The 19,911-nt window shown below is 37.6% G+C and overlaps 1 protein-coding gene across 7 annotated transcripts; it reads left to right on the forward strand.

Moving 5' to 3' along the window:
- Window positions 1–9,970: 9,970 nt before the first annotated feature.
- Window positions 9,971–19,456, forward strand: LOC145091449 (DExH-box ATP-dependent RNA helicase DExH12-like). Of its 7 annotated transcripts, none has more exons than XM_079029167.1 (6): window positions 9,972–10,108; window positions 10,221–10,364; window positions 10,498–13,510; window positions 13,589–14,035; window positions 14,128–17,359; window positions 17,443–19,456. In XM_079029167.1, exons 3-5 carry the CDS (start codon window positions 10,529–10,531, stop codon window positions 17,323–17,325), a joined length of 6,627 nt encoding a protein of 2,208 aa, XP_078885293.1. In that variant the 5' UTR covers window positions 9,972–10,108; window positions 10,221–10,364; window positions 10,498–10,528; the 3' UTR covers window positions 17,326–17,359; window positions 17,443–19,456. The 7 variants fall into 7 exon arrangements, with proteins under 7 accessions (XP_078885296.1, XP_078885293.1, XP_078885295.1 ...); XM_079029169.1 differs by having other exon boundaries at window positions 10,221–10,293; XM_079029171.1 differs by having other exon boundaries at window positions 9,978–10,108; window positions 10,203–10,364; window positions 17,970–19,456.
- The last annotated feature ends 455 nt before the right edge of the window (window positions 19,457–19,911 follow it).

Genomic DNA, 19,911 nt, shown 5'->3' on the forward strand with positions numbered 1-19,911 from the left:
ATAGTGACGCCAATTTTCAAACCGACAGGGATAACTACCGTTCGCAGTTGGGCTGGGTCTTTACCCTAAATGGAGGAGCATTGGCTTGGAAAAGTTCCAAGCAGGAGACCGTGGCTGATTCAACGTGCGAATCAGAGTACATTGCAGCGAGCGAAGCGTCAAAGGAGGCAATATGGTTGAAGAACTTCATTGGAGACCTTGGAGTTGTGCCGGCCATACAGGAGCCTATGGAAATTTTCTGTGATGATGAAGGAGCAGTTGCCTTGACCAAGGAACCAAGGGATCATGGTAGATCTCGACATATCAACATAATATATCACTTTATTCAACATCGGGTAGAAGGACTCCTCGTAGTGAAGAGGGTATCGTCGGAAGATAACCCAAAAAATCCACTTACAAAGGGATTGTGTAGGGTTAAGCACTTGCAGCACGCTAAGGGCATTGAGCTGAAGGACGATATTAATTTAGATTAGATAGTTTAGAAATGTGTAATATATAAATTGTAATTAACATTTGATGATTAAATAAAAGAGTATTATTTATGAGTAAAGTTACTGTCTTATGTTAATTATTTACCTATTGTTTCATTTTTCATGTTTCGACTTCCTAAATAATAAGACTATTCAAATAGTCCATAGTCGTTTCATATGTTGGAAGTAGTTATGAAAGAAGACTGTCATGAATTTGTGTGTAGATTGTATAAAGTGTATTAGAGATAGAAAAAGTTTGCTGCAACGTTCATGAGTGCTTATGAATAAGATTTGAGCATTGGAATAAACCCACGCTTGCTGAAATCACTTCGTGGAATTTGTCACGAGTGATCGCAAGACGATAATATCATATGGTCTTAAAACCTAGATATATGGTTTATTGTTTGCTAATTGGTTATGCATTGATAATGCATAAACGCATCAGTAACTTGATGTTATAAAACGCATTGTTGTGTATGATTTGATTAATGAATAGTAAATGCGTATAAGTCGAAGTTTATATATTCCTTTTATCCTAAGAGGGTAAAAGCGATATCAGGTCCCCTCGATGATTTGGTTTGACTTATGTTTCGGGCCCGGTCAAGACTGAATTGATGTGTTCAATTAAGTCCTATGTCAGACGAATCAGAGATTGAGAAACAATCTGCTGGACAATAAGTATGAATATGTTCCATGTGATTGTCCGCACGATATCTAGAACAGAGGACTATACGATCCCCTATCTATAGGATAGGTTACTAATAAGATCATAGTTCGACAGCGTCTTTGAGAGCTACGATTGCTAATCGGATTGTACTTACATTTGTCGTTACTAGACTTATCCAAGTGGGAGACTGTTAGATTAGTGTCTATGCCCATAACTATATTTCTTAAGTACTTGACCCGGTTATGCATGGTCATTTTGGATTGCCTTCACCAAAGCAACATGATAAGATGATTTATCAAGTGAGAGGTTATTATGGTTTATTAATATATTATATGAATAATATATTAAAGGAGAAATCATATAGTTTAATTAATATTAGACAAGAATTAATTAAGAATTGATTATGTGGCTAAAAGACATTAGTTAAATAAAGGGGACTTAAACTATCAAATGTGTGATAGTTGAGTATTGGGCTTAGAAGGCTTATGAAACTAGGCTTGGATGAAATTATAGATGTGTCCATCCTAATTTCGGCCAAGAGGCCCTATTCCAGAAGCTTCCTTGGACTGCTTAAGGCCTTAGCTATCCATTAGGGTTTTGGACTGAAACCATAGCAACACCCGTATATATAGGACCCCAAAGGCATCCAATTTTCGGCCACTTGAACCCTAAGAGAGATCATAGCCGAAATCCTACCTCTCCTCTCTCTCCAATATCATCCTCTTGCTTGTGTGGTGTTTGTAAGCCATTAGAAGAGTGACACTTGTGACTCTAAGCTCCAAGGACAAGAAGATTCAAGCTTTGTTCAAGATGTAATCATCTAGATCTGTTTTCTTGTATCAATTTCGAAATATATACATTAGATCTAAGGTTCGTAAGTCTTGAATGAATAGTATGTACAACAAAGAAACCTAGATCCAAGCATTAGGGTTTGCATGAGCACATAGGATGTTCTTTTTGGCTCAAACCCATTATATACTTTGGAGGGTCCCGGGAAGAGGCCCAAGATTTCAGATCAGCGATTGCGGGAAACTGCATGAGGGAGTTTATCGTTCCAGGGGTTCAGGCTGCTACAAGTGTGGCAAGGATGGTCACGCCAGTAGGGACTGCCCGCAGGGGGCAAGCCCATTATGTTTTCGCTGCGATCAGGTGGGCCACAAGAAGGCTAACTATACGAAAATGAGGGGAGGGGTAGTAAGCACGTTTACTCTAGACATTTTGAGGATTACTGATGGATGAGATGGTAGGGTAGGAGCCCCAGCAGAGAGGAGTAGGACTTTGCAACGACATGCAGGAGAGATCCGAATTACGGTAGGCAATGTTGCAGGTATGTATCAATTTCTCTTTTTGAGTCTATCTGTATTATGGTTGTTCTTGCCTCGGTCTCAGGTAAGAGTATACACGAGTTATCTCCATGCTTGTATTTCGATTATAGTTTCAAAATGTCTTATGCCAAATGCATACCTGGAATTATTAGTAGCTAGTGTAATGTCATTTCCTTTTTTGGTTTGAAGTGTTTAATATTATCTCGGTTACGGCCGAGATCAGTCCAGGAGCATCATGTGAAGGCCTGCGGTTGCGGACCGCAAGGTGGTTATCCACCATCGGCAGGATTCGGTGAAGTTCGGTCTTTGTACTGGGGATAGCTTTTGGAAGCATCAAGAGAAGCAGTCTATCGCTAAAGAAGTTGCTCTGAACATCGACTAATTGGACTTTAAGGTTGAGAGGGACATTAGGTTAAGATTTTGGGGTCTTTAGTTTTGGGATTTCAGAAAAAGTTCATCTAGTCTTCAGTGATTGTGCGATCTTTGGAGCGGGCTAGTGATGGATCGCTAGCAAGGTTAGGCGTTGGTAGTTAGCGTGTCTATCGTGTAAGGAAGGAAGGGATGGGAATCCTTCGATTCTCGCGTGCTGTGAAGACTTAGTCGAAGCTAAGTGGGTGAGAAATGATCATGTACTCAGAAGCAAGAGCGGTTTCGAAAATGGGATAAGTTTCGCATCCTTGTCAGGAAGGAAGACGGCCCAAGCGGCTGTATGGATTGAGGATAGTGTGAATTGGAAGTTCGGAAAAACTTGCCAATAGTGAGATCGCATTCTTGGGATGTCTAATAGTAAGCTTCAGAAAAATTAGGTTGGGAATTTCAGTCAGGACATGAGTTCATCTTGGGATATTAGATTGTGCATGTATGCTCGATTATGGGTGTTTTCAGATTAGTAGTCAGCGAAAGACCATGTCAATGGTTGAGTAGTAAGGAAAGTGATATAAGACTGCGGGATATCCGTAGCGTTCACCAATGGTCAGATAGCATGAGAAGTGTGGCAAGATTGTGGGGTGGCTCGTAGCATTAGTTAGAAGATAATGTAGAAGTGTTGTAAGACTATGGGGTGGCTCGTAGCGTTCACTAGTTGGTGGATAGTGTAGAAGTGTTGTAATACTATGGGGTGGTTGGTAGCGTTCACTAGTTGGCAGATAGTGTAGAAGTGTTGTAATACTATGGGGTGGCTGGTAGCGTTCACTAGTTGGCAGATAGTATAGAATGTTGTAAGACTGCGAGGTGACCCGTAGCACTCGTCAGTTAGCCGTTAGTATATTGGTATAGTAAGCCTACGGGGTGTCCCGTAGCATTAATTAGTGGTCAGTTATCATGGAAGCATAAGACTGCGGGGTGGCCCGTAGCTTTCGTCGGTCCCTATTCGACAGTAAGAATGTATCAGATGTGTGACTCGTTTGTGGAGTGTTTCAGATAGGTTAGACCGGGGCAGGGCAGCCCGCATGGATGTAAGTAGACTACAATATGATTGGGTTCGGGAAGTGGTATGTCGTTAAATACCAAGTGTGATGTAAGACTACAATGGTTCTAGTAGCATTCACCTCTTTATAGTAGATTCGGTGGCCATGTGGTTAGAGTAGTTTGCGATGGCCGAAGTTCCTTCGGAAGTCGCTGGGAGCGACTGAGAAAGTGTTCATTGGTTCGGTAATCGGGTGGAATCCGGTATTTCGGGTTAGTCGATAGGTAAGTTGGGGACTGGGAGGTCTCGGTTCATCCGGAAAGCGGATAAGAGACAATATGATCTCCGGGAAGGAGCAGTGATAAGAGAATTTGTGCATGGAATAGTTAGTTGATCGAGATGTGCTATGTCACTCATAACAGGATTAAATAATCTCAGAGTAAGCGATTTGACTCTGTTGCGCAGCTCTCGTATGAGTCTAACCATTTCAGGGATAAATCTCTTTCTCGAAGGATTATCTGACTCATTCGCTGGGTTGGGTGTTCGACATTAGGTCATAGTAAGTCGAAGCATTCAGTGGCTAACAACGAAGGGACCAGCACTGGGAGTGGCTGGAGATTTTTTACAATGAAGGATCTGTTATTCACAGAGATAAGAAAAGTTATTGCTTATGTTTAGTTGCCTTAGGAAGGTCGTGGACTGCACAGAGAAAATGGGTGAACCCTTGGATATCAAGTGTAAGTACTCGAGGAGTACCGAAAGGAATGTCGAATGAGTAAGAAAGAGATGTACTCGGTATTGATAGTGATTAGAGTGCTCTCTAGGTTTTACCTCCATGAGTTGCTTTTGCGGAAAAATCGAATGGAAGGCTTATAGAAACGATCCTCTGAGGATTGGACCGAGCAGACGAAGTATGCATCGTGTAGGAATGCAGTGAGAGGTTGCGGGGTAGTTGGTTGTAATGGACTTCGAGGACGAAGTCTAGTTTAAGTGGGGGAGATTTGTAACACCCGGAATCCAGAAGTACAATAAAAGAAAGAAAAACCCCAAGTCAAGAGGTCTACTCGTCGAGTCCAAGGGGGTGGCTCGACGAGTAGGAGCGAGTTTTGGGGTGCGGGTTAAGTGACCTACTCGACGAGTTGGAGGACCAACTCGGCGAGTTGATCTAGGTTTGGGAAACCCTATATTCGAGCTTTTGTCCCCTATTTAAGTATCATATTCTCCTCCCACTAGCCTCATTTCCAACCTCCACTACCCAAACCCTAATCTCTGAAATCCTAGTTCCTTCCATGAGCTTGGGAGCCATTTATGAGTATTTTTTAGTGCTTTGAAGCTTGAAGAAGAAGGAGAAGCCTTGGGGATACAATAAGAGGCTAGTAGATCCAGAAACCTCTTGCTTTCTTCATCATTTTCTGGTAAGAAAGTTCCAACCTTGATCATTATGCACTTAGATCTCTTCTTTGTCACTTTTGAGGGTTTTTAGTCCAAGAACCCTAGCATGTGAGAAATGGACGTCCCAAAGGCTTATGGTTTCAGATTTAGAACCATTAAGGGCTATTATGGCATAAAGGTGCAAGCTTTATGCCATATGAGTCCCCATGCAAGCACTAGGGTGTTCTTTTGGCCTTTTTAGCTCAAAGGGACATGTATGGAGGGAAAAAGACAGGAGCTTTGCATGGTTATGATATGTTTGGGTCCAGATCTATGTTTGGATGCATTAGTATGGTGTATGGGTGACTTGTGGACCAAGATCTAGGTCCTTAAGAGTTAGGGTTTGAGTGAAATCCTTCAAGCAAGGGTATTATTGGGTAAAGTTGGAAACTTCCCCCTTCCAAGGTCATTTCCAGGGTGTATTCAAAGTTTGGAGTCGGGATCTGAAGTATGGGGGCTTAACCCATTAAGTTAGCTTATTAGACTAAAGGACTCGACGAGTTTAGGAAGGGACTCGACGATTCGAGGTGGATTGTTCCGATTCTGTATGGTTAAAATCGACGAGTCCGAAGAGTGACTCGGTGAGTTGATGGGAGGAGTCGCGACCATGAGTACCCAAGAAACTCGACGAGTTTGGTCGCGAATTTAGGATTCTGAGTTTTGGAACTTGACAAGTTAACGGAACTTCGAACCAAAAAATGAAATGACATTACAATAGCTACTAATAATTCTAGGTATGCAATTGGCATAAGACATTTTGAAAGTACAATTAGAATACAAGCAGAGAGATAACTCTTACATACTCTTACCTGAGACCGAGGCAAGAACAACCATAATACATATAGACTTGAAAAGAGAAATTGGTACATACCTGCAACATTGTCTGTCGTAATTCGGATCTCTCCTGCATGTCACTGCAAAGTCCGACTCCTCTCTGATGGGGCTCCTGCCCCACCCTCTTGTCCATCAGTAATCCTCAAAATGTCTGGAGCAAACGTGCTTACTGCCCCTCCCCCCATTGTCGAATAGTCGGCCTTCTTGTGGCCCACCTGATCGCAGTGAAAACATAATGGGCTTGCCCCCTGCGGGCAGTCCCTGCTGACGTGACCATCCCTGCCACATATCTCGTCCTTTCGCCACGCGTCACTCTCTGGTTGACATGTGTCCTGGTGACTCACTTAATACCACATTATGGTAAGCATACCACCATGTCATGGTGATCAAAAGTTGATCGTTGGCTTGACTCCTGTTAACTTTTCTTGAAATAGCAATGTACTTTCATCTCAACTTCAAAGATCATAGACTCTGTTTTTGACAAACATTATATCCATGGATCCGTCTCAGAGTGAACTAGCATTTTCTTTCATAATTTCCTAGTTTAACTCTACTTATTTTCTGAGACAACACAATAAGTACAAGAACCTACATATTGCATCACTGAATTATTATCAGTTCACTGTTTTAAGTTCACACCAAATCATAGTTATACCCAATACATACTTTCACTCACAATACGCATTTTTTAGGTCATTACATGTCTCGTAATAGTATCTATCATGAAAACAATGTATGTGTATGTATGTATGTATGTATGTATGTATGTATGTATATGTATTAATCTATATGTGTGTGTATATGTATGCATAAATTGTTGAAACAAAGAAATACATTGATTGACTAAGTTATGTGAAAGATGAAACGAACAAAATAATGCTTATGGCTCGAAAGATGAAAGTTGGTACCAATGATCCTATATAGCGATGACACTTATAATAATGGAATTTCTCGCCCGAAGAATCGTTTTAATATGTTTATGTTTCACAACTTGGGTATTTTATAAAATAATTTCTAACTTTTTTTTTATTAATAATTAGTTCATTTTACCTAGTTACAAGTTGAATAAAATTAACAGAGCCAAAGGGAAAAGTTAGTATATAACATATTTTTCTAACATCCTTCCTAATAAATATAAATAATTTTGTCATATGTCGTTCTTTTATTCATTATGCCACATGTCAATATGTGATAATTTTGATATATTTATTTTTCACTTGTCATTTACTTCATTTTTTTTTTAATATATCATTAATTTAGTTTCCATAAATTGAATATATCATAATGACTATATTAATTTCAAATTTCAAACTTCAATTTCAAATTTAAATAAAATTACAATTTAAACATTTGTATTTAACATTTTGTTATAATTAATACGTTTAATACATAGGTCTGACAATTAAACATATAATTTTAATTTATATTTTTGCATGTTTTTTTTTTAAATTTTTTTCTTATAATTTTTACTTATTTCAAATTTCAAATTTCAAATTCAAATAAACTTTACATTTAATCATTTATATTTAATATTTTTTTTAATCAACCCATATAACATACGAGTCTCATAACTAGTATACAAATAGTTAGCAAGGCAATATGACCCAAATATAAGTATATGACCCAAGTATAAGCTGTTAACCTTTGATTACCCCCAAGGGAAAGAACAAACAATAGGTATGAACTTCCCCACACCCAACTATTAACAAATAATAATAGGACAAAATTTCACAATTGGTCCCTGTGGTTTACAAAATATTATACTTTGAGGACTTCCTAGCAAAAAGCCACGCGACTGGTCCCCATGGTTTGTAAAATTACATGAAAGGTCCTCCACCCGTTAAATCTAACTTTTTAGCTGTCAGATTTTAATGGAAAAGACTATTTTGCCCTTGTACCAATATTGCAATACATTACAAACCTCAAGGACCATTCGTGTAACTTTATAAATTTGAAATTTTATGTATATATAAATTATATATATATATATATATATATATATATATATATATATATATATATATATATATCTTTTTGACATTTTGTTTTCTTTTTTTATTTTATAATTTTAGCTATTTATGGTTTTTTAATGTTTTTATTTATTTTGATTCAAGTAAATAAACTTAAGTTCGATAAACCATATCGAAACCTTTTTTTCTTAATTATGAAATGAAACGTTAATGTTTTTTTTTTTTTTTGTTGTTGCGGTTTATTTTTTTTACCTTTTTACTTTGATGTTTTATAGTTAATATCGTTAGCAACTTTATTTTTGCATTTATCATTATCATTATTTCACCTTCTGTTGTTTTTTATATATCTTTAGTTATTTATTATTCTTCTATTGTTTTTATTTATTTTGATTCAAATAATGAAAAATAGAAAAACAAAAAAACAAAACTCAAACCCCAAAGTTGTAAAATACTCTAATATATTAATATATTTTACGCTTTTCATATTTTTTTGGTTTTTTTTCGCATTTTTTTTTATTAATTTTGGTTATTTATGGTTTTCGTAACTTTTTTTTTTATTTTGATTTGTGTAAATAAAAAAGTTATGTTTATTTTCTTTATTTATATTTGTAAATATAACTATTTTATTTACTCGAATCAAAATAAAAAAAGTTACAAAAACTATAAATAACCAAAATTATATAAAAAATTAAAAAAACCAAAAAAACTCAAACACCAAAATTGTAATAAACTCTAATATATTCATATATTTTACACTTTTTGGAAACTATCAAAAAAAGTTATCAAGTTGATGAAAAATAAAACGAAACAACGAAAAAAATAAAAATAGGAAATAATTAAAAAATAAAAATAGGAAATAAATAAAAAATATTATGAATTTTTTTAAAAAAAATAATACTAAAAAATTTAAAAAAATAAGAAAAGACCAAAAAAAGATGAAAATATAAAATGTATTAATATATTAGAGTAATAAATAATTATAACAAAAATAGAAAGCAATAGAAGAATAATAAATAATTAAAATTATAAATAAAAACAGTTAACTATGAAAAATAATAAATAATTAAAATTATAACAAAAATAGAAAGCAAAAGATCAAATAATGATAATGTTAAATGCAAATATAAAGTTACTAATGATATTAACTATGAAGCATAAAAAAAACATGAACAGTAACGACATAAAATAAAAAAATAAAAAAATATTAACACTTCAATTCACAAATAAGAAAAAATAAAGAAAAAATAATTTCGACATGGTTTATCGAGTTTAAGTTTATTTATTTGATTCAAAATAAATAAAAATATAACAAAAAACCATGAATAACTAAAACTATAAAATAAAAATAGAAAACAAAATGTCAAAAAGATAAAAAAAAAATTATCAAATTGTTGAAATTATATATACATATATATAAAATTTATATTTATAATTTATATAAATACAAAATGCGAAATTTATAATTTATATATATACATAAAATTTCAAATTTATAAAATTACACGAATGGTCTTTGAGGTTTGTAGTGTATTGCAATATTGGTACACAGGCAAAATAGTCTTTTCCATTAAAATATAATAGCTGAAAAGTTAGATTTAATGGTAGCAGGACCTTTCATGTAATTTTACAAACCATAGGGACCAGCCGCGTGACTTTTTGTTAGGAAGTCCTCAAAATGCGATATTCTGTAAAACACAGGGACCAATTGTGAAATTTTGTCTAATAATAATAAACATAAAAATATAAAATGTTTACAAAAGGGGGTGATATGTAATTTCTAAAAAAAAAATGCAACATACCCAACTACTATTGACAGCTCAGCTCAGGCTTATGGTCATGACGATAACGACCTGGAATAAGAAACGATAGTTGCGTTGGGAGCAAGGCAAACTTGTGAAATTGCGGATCAAAATCACACCGTGCGTGTGGTATAAATATCCAACCATCGCTCATACAAAAGTTATACATTCCGATCTCGCCAACGCCCACTGCTCATCCGAATACGGGTAAATTTTCGTCTCCCTTATTTCTAGTCAATCTCATCCTTAGTTATTTCTTCTTACAGTTCAGATCGATTCAAAACTAAAACCCTAGTTTTAGTTACTCTCATGTTTATAGGTTTTATCTAGCGTGGTATATATCGTTGAATGGGGGATCAAGACGTTGTTACATCTGTTTGTCGATTTACAAGGTTTATTGAATTTGATACGTGTTCATGTACCGCGTAATACCTAAAGGCTTTTCCAATTTTGCTTTCTTCTGGTAATACAGTACTTGTTTAAATATGTTTTTTTGTGGATATAGAGTTTATCGATCTGGAAAGTCGTATATTTACCGTACTACGTGGGTTTGTTATACTCAATTGACTGATTCGATTTGACTTTGGTGATTGTAGGGTTTGTGGAATTGGAAGTGGTTGATTAGAGATGGCACATTTAGGTGGTGGTGCTGAGGCACATGCCCGATTTAAACAGTATGAATACAGAGCCAACTCGAGCCTTGTGTTGACAACGGATTCTCGGTCTCCACAAGATACGCATGAGCCAACTGGCGAGCCTGAGTCTTTGTATGGGAAGATAGACCCCAAGAGTTTTGGTGACCGTGCTTATAGAGGGAGACCAGCAGAGTTGGATGAGAAAATCACCAAGTCCAAGAAGAAGAAGGAACGTGAACCATCATCACTTGCTTCTGCTGAAGCTGGGAATAACAGACAGAGCAAGAGGCGCCGTCTTCAAGAAGAGAGTGTCCTTACATCAACAGAGGAAGGGGTTTATCAGCCAAAGACGAAAGAAACTCGAGCTGCATATGAGGCAATGCTTAGTGTCATACAGACACAATTGGGTGGTCAGCCTTTGAATATTGTAAGTGGTGCTGCAGACGAGATCTTGGCTGTGCTCAAGAATGATGCTTTGAAGAACCCGGACAAGAAGAAGGATATTGAGAAATTGCTAAACTCTATACCAAACCAGGTGTTTGATCAGTTAGTCTCTATTGGGAGGCTTATAACAGATTTTCAAGATGCAGGTGGTGATGCTGCTGGGTCTAATGCTGCAAATGGTGAAGATGCTCTGGATGATGATGTTGGTGTAGCTGTTGAATTCGAAGAGAATGAAGAGGACGATGAAAAGAGTAATCTTGATATTGTACAGGAAGATGACGAGGAGGAAGAAGATGATGTTTTGGACAGAGATGGGAACAATGCTATGCATATGGGTGGGGTAATGGATGATGAAGACTCACAAGAAGCTAATGAGGGTATGACGCTTAATGTACAGGACATTGATGCTTATTGGCTTCAGAGGAAGATCTCCCAGGCTTATGAGCAGCAGATTGATCCACAGCAAAGCCAGAAGCTTGCTGAAGAGGTACTGATGATTCTTGAAGAAGGTGATGACCGTGAAGTCGAAACGAAGCTATTGGTGCATCTTCAGTTTGATAAGTTCAGTCTGATAAAGCACCTTTTGAGGAACAGACTGAAGATTGTGTGGTGTACCCGTCTTGCAAGGGCTGAAGATCAAGATCAAAGGAAGCAAATTGAAGAACAAATGATGGGACTGGGGCCTGATTTGGCTGCAGTATTGGAACAACTGCATGCCACAAGGGCAACAGCAAAAGAGAGGCAGAAGAACTTGGAGAAAAGCATAAGAGAAGAAGCAAGGCGGTTGAAGGATGAGAGTGGTGGTGGAAATGGGGATCATGGTCGAAGGGATGTTGTTGATAGGGATGCTGAAAACGGTTGGTTAAATGGTCAAAGACAGTTGCTTGATCTTGAGAGCATCGCGTTTCAGCAAGGTGGTCTTTTGATGGCAAATAAGAAGTGTGAGCTTCCTTTAGGCTCTTACAGAAATCACAGCAAGGGATATGAAGAGGTTCATGTGCCAGCATTGAAGCCCAAACCTTTTGCTCCTGATGAGAAGCTTGTAGAGATATCAACCATGCCAAGCTGGGCACAACCAGCTTTTGAGGGGATGACTCAGTTAAATAGGGTTCAGAGTAAAGTTTATGAGACAGCCCTATTTAAAGCAGACAATCTTTTACTCTGTGCCCCCACTGGAGCAGGGAAGACCAATGTTGCTATGCTCACGATTCTGCAGCAGATAGGTTTACATATGAATGAGGATGGTACGTTCAACCGCAGTGACTACAAGATTGTCTATGTGGCACCAATGAAAGCCCTTGTTGCTGAAATCGTTGGTAATCTGTCTAATCGTTTGGAGCCCCACTATGGCATCATTGTGAAGGAGTTGAGTGGAGATCAGTCTTTGACCCGTCAACAGATTGAGGAAACACAAATCATTGTCACCACTCCAGAGAAGTGGGATATTATAACAAGAAAATCAGGAGACCGCACTTATACTAAGCTTTTGAAGCTTCTAATTATTGATGAAATTCATCTTCTCCATGATAATAGAGGACCTGTTCTGGAGAGTATTGTGGCAAGAACTCTTAGACAAATTGAGACCACAAAGGAACATATTCGGTTGGTTGGGTTATCTGCCACAATTCCCAATTATGATGATGTTGCGTTATTTATGCGGGTTGAGTTGGAGAAAGGCCTGTTTCATTTTGACAATAGTTACAGACCTTGCCCACTTGCTCAGCAGTATATTGGAATTACGGTAAAGAAGCCATTGCAGAGATTTCAAGTGATGAATGATATTTGTTATGAAAAGGTGATTGGAGTGGCTGGAAAGCATCAGGTGCTTATCTTTGTTCATTCAAGGAAAGAAACAACAAAGACTGCGCGTGCAATTAGAGACGCTGCTCTTGCTGATGACACCCTGGGGATCTTTTTGAAAGAGGATAGTGCAGCTCGTGAGATTCTGCGTGATCATACTGAGCTGGTGAAAAGCAATGATCTTAAGGATTTGTTACCTTATGGTCTTGCAATTCATAATGCAGGAATGGCCAGGGCTGACCGTGATCTTGTTGAGGTATTATTTGCTGATGGACACATTCAAGTACTTGTTTCAACAGCTACTCTTGCATGGGGTGTGAACTTGCCTGCCCACACTGTGATTATTAAAGGAACCCAGATTTATAATCCAGAAAAAGGAGCCTGGACAGAGCTTAGTCCTCTAGATGTCATGCAGATGTTGGGTCGTGCAGGGAGACCACAGTTTGATACTTATGGTGAAGGTATTGTTATTACTGGACACAGTGAGATGCAATACTATCTTTCACTGATGAATCAACAGCTTCCTATTGAAAGTCAGTTTGTAGCCAAGTTGGCTGATCAGTTGAATGCAGAAATAGTCCTTGGAACCGTGCAGAATGCAAAAGAAGCCCTCAATTGGCTTCATTATACTTATTTATACGTTCGTATGATGCACAACCCTACACTCTATGGTTTATCAGCGGATGCTCTGACAAGAGATCCTTCACTTCTAGATTGGAGATCTGATCTGGTAGGTTATATACCCCATATTAATATTTCTTCTGCCACAATACTGGATAAAAATAATGTTAATTATTGTTCCTTGCAGGTTCATTCTGCTGCCACAATACTGGATAAAAATAATGTTAATTATTGTTCCTTGCAGGTTCATTCTGCTGCCACAATACTGGATAAAAACAATCTGGTGAAGTATGATAGAAAAAGTGGGTATTTTCAGGTTACTGATTTGGGTCGAATTGCAAGTTATTACTACATAACTCATGGAACTATTGCTACTTACAATGAGCATTTGAAGCCTACCATGACCGACATTGAGCTTTGTAGATTGTTTTCACTGAGCGAGGAGTTCAAATACATAACAGCAAGACAGGATGAGAAGATGGAGCTTGCAATGCTTTTGGACCGTGTTCCTAATCCCATCAAGGAAAGTTTGGAAGAGCCCAGTGCAAAGATCAATGTCCTACTCCAGGCATATATTTCTCAGTTAAAGCTTGAAGGACTTTCTTTGACATCTGACATGGTGTTCATAACTCAGGTTAGTTTTATCTCTTACATATTTCTCAATGTTTTTTCCTTTTTACTCTTCTGATAATTCTTCTCTAACTTGAGTTAATTTTTGGTTTTCAGAGCGCAGGACGTCTTATGCGTGCTCTTTTTGAGATTGTAGTGAAAAGAGGGTGGGCCCGGTTAGCTGAGAAAGCCTTGAACTTGTGCAAAATGATAAACAAGAGGATCTGGAGCGTACAAACCCCTTTACGCCAATTTCACGGGATTAAAAATGACATATTGATGAAACTGGAGAAGAAGGATTTGGCATGGGAAAGGTATTATGATCTGTCATCACAGGAGCTGGGAGAGCTTGTTCGAGCCCCCAAATTGGGGAGAAATCTTCACAAGTGCATTCACCAATTCCCAAAACTTAATCTTGCAGCACATGTTCAACCGATCACCCGTACCATCTTGAGGGTGGAACTCACTATCACTCCTGATTTTCAATGGGAAGACTGGATTCATGGGTATGTGGAACCATTTTGGGTGATTGTAGAAGATAATGATGGGGAATACATACTCCATAATGAGTATTTCTTGTTGAAGAAACAGTATATTGACGAGGACCACACTTTGAGTTTCACAGTCCCGATTTATGAACCTTTGCCACCTCAGTACTTCATTAAGGTTGTCTCAGACAGATGGCTTGGATCCCTGTCTGTTTTGCCTGTTACTTTCCGCCACCTAATCTTACCAGAAAAGTATCCTCCACCAACAGAGCTGCTGGACTTGCAGCCACTCCCTGTGACTGCTTTGAGAAATCCTTTATACGAAGCCCTTTATCAAGAATTCAAACACTTTAACCCTGTCCAAACTCAAGTCTTCACAGTTCTATACAACACTGATGACAATGTGTTGGTTGCTGCACCAACTGGCAGTGGGAAGACCATTTGTGCAGAGTTTGCAGTTTTAAGGAACCATCAGAAAGTTTCAGAGGGAGTGATGCGTGCTGTTTACATTGCTCCTGTTGAAGCACTTGCCAAGGAGCGATATAATGAATGGAAAAAGAAATTTGGAGATGGTCTTGGGCTGAGGGTGTGTGAGTTGACAGGGGAAACAGCCACAGATTTGAAGCTTCTTGAAAAAGGGCAGGTGATAATCAGCACACCGGATAGATGGGATGCTTTGTCTCGTAGATGGAAGCAGCGAAAGCATATTCAGCAGGTAAGTCTTTTTATTGTTGATGAGTTGCATTTGATTGGGGGTCAAGGTGGGCCAGTGTTGGAGGTGATAGTCTCTAGGATGAGATACATTGCTAGTCAAGGTCATAACATTCGAATAGTGGCACTATCCACTTCACTTGCAAATGCCAAAGATTTAGGTGAATGGATTGGGGCCACATCACATGGTCTTTTCAATTTCCCACCAGGTGTTAGGCCTGTACCTTTGGAAATCCATATTCAGGGGATAGACATAGCCAACTTTGAAGCCAGAATGCAAGCCATGAGCAAACCTACTTACACTGCTATTGTCCAACATGCCAAGAATGGAAAACCAGCCATTGTCTTTGTTCCAACAAGGAAGCATGCAAGGTTAATTGCTGTGGATCTGATGACATATTTGAGAGCTGAAAGTACATACGAGAATGGAGAGAAGCCTTTGTTCTTACTTCAATCTGAAAATGAGATAAGCCCGTTTATTGAGCGGATTAAAGAACCCATGTTGAAGGAAACTCTGGTCTATGGTGTGGGATATCTGCATGAGGGTCTAACCACAACTGACCAAGATATAGTCAGGACACTGTTTGAAACTGGTTGTATTCAGGTATGTGTGATGAGTGGTACAATGTGTTGGGGGGTTTCTCTTCGTGCACATTTGGTGGTGGTTATGGGAACACAGTACTATGATGGCCGAGAAAACGCACACACCGATTATCCGGTTACTGATCTTCTTCAGATGATGGGCCTTGCAAGTCGGCCTCTTGTGGACAATTCTGGTAAATGTGTCGTCTTTTGCCATGCACCACGTAAGGAGTACTACAAAAAGTTCTTATTCGAAGCATTCCCAGTTGAAAGCCATCTGCATCACCACCTACATGATAATCTGAATGCTGAGGTGGTTGTTGAAGTGATTGCCAACAAGCAAGATGCTGTTGATTATCTGACCTGGACATTCATGTACAGGAGGCTTACACAGAACCCGAATTACTACAATCTTCAAGGTGTGAGTCAAAGGCATCTCTCGGATCACCTGTCTGAACTTGTGGAGAACACTTTAAGCGACCTGGAAGCGAGTAATTGTGTTACAATCACTGGTGATTTTTATCTTTCCCCTAACAATCTGGGTATTATTGCTTCTTATTATTACATCAGTTACACTACAATAGAACGATTCAGCTCTTCGTTGACCCCAAAGACAAAGCTGAAGGGCCTTTTAGAGATTTTGGCTTCTGCTTCAGAGTTTGAACAACTTCCGGTACGCCCTGGAGAAGAGGATTTGATACGTAGGTTGATCCATCATCAAAGATTTTCATTTGAGAACCCGAGATACACGGATCCTCATGTGAAGGTAAACACACTGCTTCAAGCTCACTTTTCCAGGCAGATGCAGATGGTGGGAGGAAACCTAGGTTCTGACCAGCAAGAAGTGGTGCTATCTGCAAGTAGGTTGCTTCAGGCCATGGTTGATGTTATTTCAAGCAACGGGTGGCTTAGCTTGGCTCTTCTGACCATGGAAGTGAGCCAGATGGTGACACAAGGCATGTGGGAGAGAGACTCTGTTCTGTTACAGCTGCCTCATTTTACAAAAGATGTAGCCAAGAGATGCCAGGAAAACCCTGGAAGGAGTATCGAGACTGTGTTTGACTTGGTGGAAATGGAGGACGATGAGAGAAGGGAGCTGTTACAGATGTCGGATCCTCAGCTCATGGATATCGCAAAGTTTTGCAACCGGTTCCCTAATATCGATTTGTCGTACGATGTGGTGGATGGTGACAACATTAGGGCTGGAGAGGAGTTTACGATGGTGGTGACACTGGAAAGGGATTTGGAGGGTAGGACAGAGGTGGGACTGGTGGATGCCCCGAGGTATCCGAAAGGGAAAGAGGAAGGGTGGTGGTTGGTGCTTGGTGACACAAAGAGCAACCAGTTGCTTGCAATCAAGAGGGTTTCGTTGCAGAGGAAGGCCAAGGTGAAGCTTGATAACATAACTGCTCCTAGCGACGCAGTTGGGAAGAAGAGCTTTACTCTGTATTTCATGTGTGACTCTTACATGGGATGTGACCAGGAGTATAGCTTTTCTGTTGATGTCAAAGCAGGAAGAGGCTCAGATGATTGACAGTGGAAGAGAATGATATGATATGACATGATTTGTAAGTTTTTTGCAGTTTGATGTTTTTGTTTTAGATGATGTTGGATTACTGAAAGTGGTTTGTTTTGTTTTGGAAATTTGCAGTGATTTGGTTGTCTGGTGTCCTCTGTTTTGTTAGAAGTCTGGTGAAATAATATTGAGGGGGTGGTTGGGATTTTGCTTATTTAAAACAACTTAATGCTTTTTGTAAAACTGCTTAGTTGTTTATCTGGTGTCAGAAAGTAGTTTTTTAAAAAGTGTTTGGCAATACGTTGAAAATGTATTTTTTTTATTGTTAGGTAAATTCTGATTATACGTCTATGCAACTAACAAAAACATGTTTTAATATATATATATATATATATATATATATATATATATATATATATATATATATATATATATCCGAACACATAAAAGAAACTGCAATAAGGCAATAAGCAAAATCCCAAACACACCCTGAATCAGCAACAGGTATTTTCTCCCTTATTTTGGTGGGGGGTGATAATGATATCATAATGTAGTATCTGGATAAGCATAACGTTTGATATACCCTTTAAGTATTGTTAAAATTTGTGAAGATGATGATGATGTTAAATTGTAAAAAATGAAATGAGGATGACATGTTTCAGGTGCCTGGATTACCAGATGTAGACTTGCAGACCGCCAAAGAATCACAATCAGGTTCGTATAAAATAAAAAGGCATTTTGACACCTTAACAGAGTGACGCGTGAGGCATATGTTAATTTTATTGATTTTTTTTTACTTTGACTAAATTAAAAGACTTGATGAGCCTTTGTGACCTCCGGTTTCATCTGTTTTCTCTTCACCATCACACCCTCTTACAGTATATGTTTCTGGGTTCATTTTATGGAAAGAAGTTTGAGAAGAAAGAGGGGAAGGAAAATCATGTTCCCTAGTTTTGTGAAAAGAAAGGGAGAATGGCTCTTAACTCTCCTCCTAAAATGGAGGGATTTGGAGGCTACTGATATAAGGCAATGATATTTATTATTTACCAAATTACCCTCTACCTATTAATTACATAAACCTCAAAAGTAGTATAATTTATTCACATTCAGAAGATAAAAACTCTGGTTCCTCGTCACTGTTGCTCTCAGCCAACAGCGTGCGCCTTCTTTGTCCCTCCCTGCCAGGTATGTTGTACAGTACTTGTTGCAGTTTTTTTTTTTTTTAAAAAAACCAATACTGTAAGAGAGAGGTCTTGGTTTGCACAAATGAAGATCGAACTCGAGACCTCTAGCTCTTCAATCATGCGCCTTAACCAGTTGCACAAATGAAGATGATATGCCTTATCATAAACATTTACATTATTGCATTTGATTTTACAATGCTATATATAACTAGTAGCCCGGACTCTACTTTAGAGAAGGTGATGGGCTTTATTTGCTAAAACTGTCTTTAATGTTTCCTTTCCTTTAACTTTTGGTCCATCTGATTAAATCAAAGATTTTTGAGCCTAGAGTAAGCCTAACAACAACAACAACAACAACAAAAAATAATAATAAATAATTTACATGACGAGGGATTGGTTGATATGAAGTTTTTGTATTAGATAGATTAGCTTCTGCACTCTGATTAAATGAATGGATAGGATATATCATGTTTATTAATTAAACCAGTGGCAGCCAAAAAATGTTTGGCTTCCCTTACCTATTTAAAAGGAAAAGGATATGAATCATGTTTGTTGTCGCTATATTTGATATAAGGATAAGGATAAGGATGTTGCTTCTGCTGTTTTTAGTGTCAAGATACAAGAATTAAGTTGATTGCTATTTAAGAGTGAAAAGTTTGATGCTAACTGGTCAGTCACTGCTGTTATTATCCCAACCCCAAATTGATTGATTATTCAGGCATTTGGTGTCATTTATGATTGACCAACCTTTTTCTTGTTTTTAGGGCCCCATTTTGCAGGTTGAAGTTGAACAAGGGTTTATGTTTATTTATAAGTGATTTTAACTTCTATGTTTAAGCATTGGTGTATGTTGGGTCGAGATACTTTTTTTTTTTTTTTAATTTTTGTTAGGTTGCTTGGTTAATACAAACAAGTGGTGATTGCCAGTGTGTTGCAGCTTTCATTTATTAATTTTTTTAGAACAAGACTTGAATCCATGACCTTGTCACTTCTTACCACTAGGCTAAAAGCCCTTTTGTTATTAATCACATATTAATTGACTGAATAAATTAATAGAAAATGATGTTATTTAAGAGACTTGAATATATATATATATATATATATATATATATATATATATATATATATATATATATATATATATATATTTGAGAGATATACATGCAAAAAAATTAAAAACAAAAGCTATGAATTTATTAAAACAAATACTAAATACTTATATAATAATAACAAAAATGATAAAAAGAGAACAAAAGTGTAATTTCCTTAAATAAAAACTAAAAAGATGAAAAATGTAATTAATTCATTTCTTATTTTTAAAATTAAAAACTATAGTTTAATTTCCTAAATTGAAAGATACATGACCAAAATTGTAATTAATAAATTTCCTTTTAAAATTAAAACTTATAGGGACCAAAAG

Source organism: Lactuca serriola, chromosome 3 (assembly GCF_051521515.1).
Source record: "Lactuca serriola cultivar US96UC23 chromosome 3, Lser_US96UC23_V15, whole genome shotgun sequence".
NCBI classification, from domain to species: Eukaryota; Viridiplantae; Streptophyta; class Magnoliopsida; order Asterales; family Asteraceae; genus Lactuca; species Lactuca serriola.

What these genes read in the sequence shown, in the direction of transcription:
- LOC145091449 (XM_079029170.1), top strand. Translation starts at nt 10,529, where the DNA reads ATGGCACATTTAGGTGGTGGTGCTGAGGCACATGCCCGATTTAAACAG. An exon ending in TAGATTGGAGATCTGATCTG is followed by an intron (nt 13,511 to 13,588) that starts GTAGGTTATATA and finishes TGTTCCTTGCAG; the next exon opens with GTTCATTCTGCTGCCACAAT. An exon ending in ACATGGTGTTCATAACTCAG is followed by an intron (nt 14,036 to 14,127) that starts GTTAGTTTTATC and finishes TTTGGTTTTCAG; the next exon opens with AGCGCAGGACGTCTTATGCG.